This window comes from Rhamphochromis longiceps, linkage group LG10, assembly GCF_057381845.1.
Source record: "Rhamphochromis longiceps isolate RC_006_pf linkage group LG10, R_longiceps_female_GT1.1, whole genome shotgun sequence".
Taxonomy (NCBI): Eukaryota; Metazoa; Chordata; class Actinopteri; order Cichliformes; family Cichlidae; genus Rhamphochromis; species Rhamphochromis longiceps.
Window position 1 is genome coordinate 21348959 of NC_140566.1, and position 7053 is coordinate 21356011.

Sequence of the window (7053 nt, forward strand, 5' to 3'; positions counted from 1 at the left end):
GGCCCACTAGACAACTATAGAACTATAGAAATGTATGTTTTTTGTATGCTAAACGTCTTCACATTGACACAAAGGGGAGTGTCTGGCCCACTTATGGCCAAATTGGTTTGTATGTGATGCAACATGCAAAATCAGTTTGACATCCTTTCATTAGAGGATTGACATATGATAGGGTGGTAAATACATTATAGGGTTACCTAGGCAACCACAACCTGGAACGTCTACTAGTAGCCAAACATCTGTGTCAAAGTGATGCTTTACAGACAAACTGCTTCCTGTGTGGACGGGGAGACATCATACTATAATTAGTTTATGCATATGTATGGATGTATGTTTGCATGTTCCCTATTTCCTCCTGGGGGAGTGGAGCCATCTTGATGAAACTTTGCATAAACATTGCTTAGGGAACTGCGAGTGCCAGCATCTATTATGCATATACAAACATTTTCCAAAAATCACATATACTGTTAAGAAAAAATTTAATGAACACTTTATATTTAGACTACAGCATCAAGTCAAATTTCTAGAATATTGATCTGTTCAATTAAGTAATTGAAGGGGTTGTTAATATGTTTTAGCTGCTTTGACGAAATTAACAGCAGGTGGGACAACAATGAGACAAGCCCCAAAACAGGAATGATTTTACAGGTGGAAGCCACTAACATTTTTTTCCCTTCTCATCTTTTCTGATTTTTTTTCAGTAGTTTGGCATTCGCATAGCTCATATATGTATGTATATTTGTATGATCTTTATCTGCTGCATGTAGCGTGGTGATTTTCTTGTCTGCATAATTGTGGCTATAAAGTTCAAATGTGATAAACAGACACCCACTGCCATTTATCAGTAAGGGATTTAGTGTTACACAGTTAACAGTTTAGAGGAGCAACAAAGAGAAATAATGAGTTCAGGACTTTGCACATTAAATTGTTGCTCCATCGTGTCACCAACAAGCTTTTTACTGTGTTTACTGTATTGTGCTTAGACTGACAGCAGAGCAGCGCTTTGTTACAGTCACATTGCCACCCCCTCTCTGCTGGACATCTTTCTTTGTGGTTCTCATGCTGTAATGGATCAGCCCCCCTTCACTTCACTGACAGATGTGAGTTGGGTTCATGTTATGTGATCCCGACCGGGTTTTTGCCCTGAAAGATCAACTCAACTTCTTAAGGTGTGCTCAGCAGGAGGCGTTCTTGTCGTGAAAGCTGTGGCATTGTGGTTATGTACTTTGAACCTAAGCATTTCTGTTGGGGCGTTTTAAAGGGTGTTCAGCTGCTCAGTTTCTCTTTGGTCCAGTGTCTTAACAGCACCCTAGGATCTTTACTTTGTGTCTCACACTGCATAAATCTATTTTAAACTGTGAACAAATAAATCCCGAGGCCACTAACAGCATAAGGCTCTCTTTTGCTTCTTTAATTCAGTGTCTGCTCAGCTGCAGTAATGACGCAGCCTCCTGCTGGTCACATTTAGCTGGAACCTTTTTCTCTTTAGGAAAAGTCTGTCTTAAGGCGTCCTGGGTTTCTTTTAACAGAGCCTCTCTGTGTGCAATGTACCGCTGCCGCCTGTTGGCCCTGTACTGCTCCAGTCTCTTTGCCTCAGCCTGGGGATCCTGCAGCACTCCCTCCCACCTCAGGCTGAGAGTCTGAGCTGGGAGAGAGTGCTGCGGGACATTGAGCACTGTCACGTATCCCTGAGCAGTATCTCCGTTTCCATCGCTTTTATGGTTCTCTGTCAGCGTGGCTGGAGAGTCCTTGCGGTGATTTTTCCTCTTTCGTTCTCGTTTCTTCTTAGTGGAGGCTCTGATCTTGGGAACCTGGTCTTGGGACTGACCCGGACTCTGAGGAGGCACAAGGGCCAGCGGCAAGATGTCAGGAGGCAAAGATACAGCCAGAAGTTTCTCTGTAGGGAAGCATTATAAACATGTAGGGAAACTAGCAAACAAAACTGAGGCTTCCTATTACTAATGACTTCCTATGGAGATTAAGGACTTTTGGCTTGGGTTACAGTAGAGAGCTATGATAGGTTAATGAGGAGGCACGGGGTCGATTCTCTAACGACCTATTCAAGTGATTTGAGGGATGAAACATGAGGGTCAGATGTTTTTCCATGCCTTTTCTTTTTTTTTTCTCTGTAGCATGACCAATAATAAATCAATGCTGTGCTGTGAGAGTTTCAAGAGCTTTTTATTAGGTCACAGTTTATCATTTCAGAATGGTTTCTGTACTAGCTGGTAGCATGGACTCCATCAGAAACATACATTTCACGGTCTGCTTCTAATATCCTTTCAATAACAAAAAATGTGGCACTGTAATTTAATTTCCTCTCCTCTAACGTGCCCTCGAGGCACAAATCTAATTTTCAGTGCTTTTCAGCACGAGGACTTCATTTTTCTAGATTTTGAGGTTGTCTTTGATTCAGAGATAGGCAGGTAGATCCATCACATATTCTTTTCATAAACTTTCAGTGTAGTGATTTTACTAGTTAAGGGAAAACACATAATATTATATATGAATCAGAACTTGAGTTCCACTGATAAAAAAAAAAGAGAATAAAATACCTGCATTTTCACAGTTGGAAACAATGCCTTTGTTTCTTTTCTTCTTTGTCTGCATACTGGTGTCTCAGTGCCGATGAGTAGGTCTGCTCACGCCAAACCAACTGATGAACAGGATAAAATTCTTCTTAGATTATTCTTCTTACTCACTGCAGGCAAGAAACCTCGGTGGAAACAAGTAGCCTGTCAGCAGCTGCCCTTCAATCTTATTTATTTAAAACAAATACGTTTTCTACAAACGGGGGGAGATGGGCTAAGTACTGCGAGCTGCAGAGCTACCTTTTGTGCCTCACAATCACGCTACACCGCCAAGTTGCCAAGTGACGCCTCTCCATGGCAACAGGACACACCTTCCCAGAGAAGAATGTCTTCGGGTCTCGTCGACACGTCAAACGAAGTAAGCCGAATTCGAGCTGCACTGTTCGTCTTTGCTCTGTGATCCTGACCGTGCTGCCAGCTGCCAGTGAATCAATCACTTTGACAATGAAGACATTTTAGAAACAGAAGGATGAACCTCATAGACTTTATTTGTTTAGCTGTTTTTATCTGACGCATTAAGTTTGCTGTTGATTTGGGAACCACGAGAAAGTTGATGGGAATCACGGGAAATCATGAGAAAGTTGAAATTGAAAACAAGTCTTATTTTTGTCTTCTGGGGAATACAGTGACTTGCATGAAGCGCGAATAGGAAACCAGTGACAGACAGGTATTCTGTATTTGAAATCGGTACGTTATACACATCATGAATAATGTGATTGTTGCCCAGGGTTAAAGCAGTTGACCCCGACGTGATTTGAACACGCAACCTTCTGATCTGGAGTCAGACGCGCTACCGTTGCGCCACGAGGTCTGTACTGTGCAACGAACAGGTTAAAAAAAATAAAACACTGAAAGAGCTACGAGCCTCTGGGCAGTGACATAATCTTTAAAAAATAGTTTCTATTTTCAAAATCAAAAGAAAAAAACTTTGTCATTGTGATTATTTAAGTTTATAAAAAGCTGGAAAGTAAAAAAAAAAAAGTGTTTTAATCATGTTTAAGGGACTGAATGCCATCTGTAAAACTTTCGTCCTTCACACTCCTGCATGGGGATTTCAAAGCACTTCCACTGCATGCTGTGTGGTATTTTCTAGGGAGTTTCCATCCTTTTCCTGTTCCACAGAGTCGTGATCACCACTGGTTCCTTGTACTGCACACACATCTGCCTTTTCCCGTAATTATTAAGTGTTACATGCACTTTAACCTTCCTATTAATTTCCAAGTAGCTAATTTTGGCCCCCGGGCGCTATGCTTGGTCTGCTCTTAAACGCTAAACGCAGCAGTGCTAAAAATAGACTCAGTGCTGGATTTCAAGCGGGTCTGTCCTGGTTCTGCATTTCCCCCACATATCTGTGATCTTCCAACAAGAACTACAGGAGGAAAAGGGACAAACCATCTGCTGAGTCACAGAGGACACGTAGCATTTATGCATGCAGTGGTGACAAAGTTCAGAGTGAGACGCGATAGAAAGGTTTTTAAAGTCCTCTTTTTCCAAACGACACTGTTGGAACTGTCAAAAATAAAAACACTTTTAAAAAAACAGGATTGCATAAATGAGCAAGCAAAACTGATAAATCATGGGCAAAACAACAAAAGAGATCAAGTTTCCACAGCTAAACACATGAAACACGTGAACCACCTTTGACCCAGAATATTACATTTTCCACTTCTAGGTCATGTGACTGTGTTACATTTCATGCGTTTTGACCCATGCCTCTGTCACGTCTTGCACTGGTGTGCTTACACTCTGGCTGCGGTGGAGGAAGATGTGACTCGCGTGCTTCTCCATCTGGTGCAGACATAATTACACAAACAGATTTTTACATGCAGTAAGTGCACTGGGATCTGCTTGTGAGGCCACTGTCAACAACAGCTCAAGTGCTTTTACAAACATGACAAGTTAGATTTTTTTTGAAGGTGCATTAAATAAATCACAATCCTGTAACAGTAGGTGTTTTACAGATGAGAGTTCATTACTGGTATTCCCCCAGGCACTCTAGACATGTATAGCAGTTTTCAGAGAGCACTTAGATCATTTTATATGCTGAACAGGGTTATTCTGTGTTAAATATATATCTGGGCTGGATTTCTACCTAAAATAATTATTTATGGCATACTCAACACTGGGAGTGGCACAGTAGATTGGCTTTTCTTTGTTTCCAATGCTGATAGCATTTCCCAAAAAATATCTGAGTGGTAGGTCACTATGGTCTTGTAGGAACTCATGAAGAATTTGGGAATTTACAGGGGTCAAAATCATCTTAATACACCTTACTCATATTCTGTGGGAAACGCTGTTCTAAAAATATTCATGAAAAAGGAAGAAGACATTTGAAAGTGGCCTTGTGAGGATTTGCTGCGTGTCCTCAGTGTGTCAGGTGACAGTGAGGAAGCAGCTTTTCAAACTGCACCAACCTTAAAGCTGCAGAGTGACAAGCCCAGGTTCACGGGAGGGAGACAGAAAGAAGCAAGGACTGAGAAGCAGTCACTGCTGCGTGAGCGTCTGTGTGCGTCAGCACTGAGAGGGTAACTAATTCATCTCGACCTGCTGATGTCTCCAGAGGCCTCTTGCAGACTCGTATTAATAGAACAACAGCACAACTTTTGTGCAAATAGTTGTCTGTCAAAAGTGGAATCCTGCTTAATCAGCACTAACACTGAATTGTTCACATTTCGACGGGTCATGATTCCTGTTCTTCCAGAGAGTTAAACTGAGGCAGAAGTGTAGAATAGCTTTTAAATCTTTTTTTTCTCCAATATGAGAATAGTTCCTGCACAACAAGGTTTGTGGATTTATTGGGGTAATCGGGCTTCTGGAAAGAGACGCTGCTTTTAAATGTATTTTTGTTGCATTGAGCAGAACAAGGCATGTGCTCTCCGGTTCCACTATATCCAAGAGAAGACACAAAAACTGGGAATCTCAAACCAACAAAATCTGGGATCAACAGTCCTGCCAGTCAGGGGGGAAGAAAGGTTTTTAGGTAAACTGTAGCTTTAAAACTTTAAACTTATGGTAAGTGCTTATCAAATTATGCTTTTTATAAAAATGTGATAGCATTTCATAACACAGCCCATTAGGAATTAAATGGAATTTCACTGTATTTTGTTCTGAAATTACAGAGCAATGATATTTAACAGTATATTTTACATTACAATAAAAGGGTAGCAATTCAAGTTTTTACAGGAAAGAAAAAAATAGTTAAACTATAGGTAATTTTAAGTCGTGCACAAGTTCTAGGTAATTTGGTGGAAAACCCAAACAACGTTTCTCCATCTGTAAATTTTGCATTATGACGTATTACCCGCTGCCAAGTATTCATAGGTAATTAGTAATTATATTGTTATTTCTAAAAGGGAATTACACCGTTAGTCACAGACCAGAAAAAAACTGCCTGAAGTTTCAATAACTGTCGTGTCGAGTGCAAAAAGAAATGTGATGATTTTGAGCATCAAATGTGAGGACTTCGTCATTTACTGTCCTAATTGGGTCTTTTTGTTTGTAATTAAACACATTAAACAATTAATTCATCATTGCACTATTTCCAATAACCTATTAGCTGCACTGTCATATGGAATCCGCCCACTCAACAAACAGTAGTAAATGCATAAGTAATGATAATCTAATGGAAAGCGTGTCGTGTAATACAGCATGTGTGACAGCATCTATATAGTACTTATGTGCGTGTTTTCTATTTTAGGCAGGGAAATAAAACCTGACGTTTTAACGTGAGTTACTACAAACAGGTCAATCTGCTGTCTCACGGCATGCACTTGTCTTGCGTGTACACGTCAGATCCGTGCAGGTTTTGACGTCCGTTTCTCGTGCAGGCCCACGTCATCACGCTGCCAGCTGATCGGAGTGGGAAGCCGGGTGTGTGTCTCGCCTGGGTGTGTGTGAGAGTGAAAGAGAGAGAGAGAGAGGCAGAGAGACACAGAAAGAGAGAGAAGGGGGGGGCAGGAGTTGTGTAAAAGGGGCTGAAGTCCTGCGCTGTCTTCTCCGCTGCTGCTGCTGCTGTGTGCTCCACACACTTAAACGCTGTCAAACGTTTCCGTAGCGCGGACGCAAATTTTTTCCACAGACAGCGACACACCCAGGCGGACTCCGCCGAGCAGTGGGCGAGGCAGCCTGAACTCCGCCGGACCGTTCAAGACGTGCCGGAGCGGGCAGGAGCGACCCGGCTGCTGTTGGTGGTCAAGGTGGGGCGTATTACTCAGTGTGTGTGTTTCTGCTGGCTGAATGCTTGCTCTTGTCAGCCTGGTTTAGCCTTTGGCGGCTTGATGACCCAGTTTACGTGGAAATGGCAAATGGGGATGCGTCCTTCTCATACTTTATTCAAGTGTAATTCACCCCTGCTGCGGGTTTTCCGCGAATCGGCGTCGTCAGATTGAGGAGGGCATGGATTTGATGTTTTAGGAGTTCTGGTTGTGAAGGCCTGTGTGTGTGTGTGTGTGTGTGTGTGTGT

General features: G+C 42.1%; 1 protein-coding gene and 1 non-coding gene across 2 annotated transcripts; both read right to left on the reverse strand.

Annotated features, from left to right (window-relative positions):
* Positions 1-211: 211 nt before the first annotated feature.
* LOC146660857 (uncharacterized) lies at positions 212-2853 on the reverse strand. The gene is made up of 2 exons (XM_085419643.1): positions 2556-2853; positions 212-1897 (listed from the first exon to the last, which is right to left on the reverse strand). Exons 1-2 carry the CDS (start codon positions 2608-2610, stop codon positions 1416-1418), a joined length of 537 nt encoding a protein of 178 aa, XP_085275769.1. The 5' UTR covers positions 2611-2853; the 3' UTR covers positions 212-1415.
* Positions 2854-3330: 477 nt separating this feature from the next.
* trnaw-cca (transfer RNA tryptophan (anticodon CCA)) lies at positions 3331-3402 on the reverse strand. The gene has a single exon. It is a non-coding gene; the product is annotated as a tRNA-Trp (tRNA).
* Between the last annotated feature and the right edge of the window lie 3651 nt (positions 3403-7053).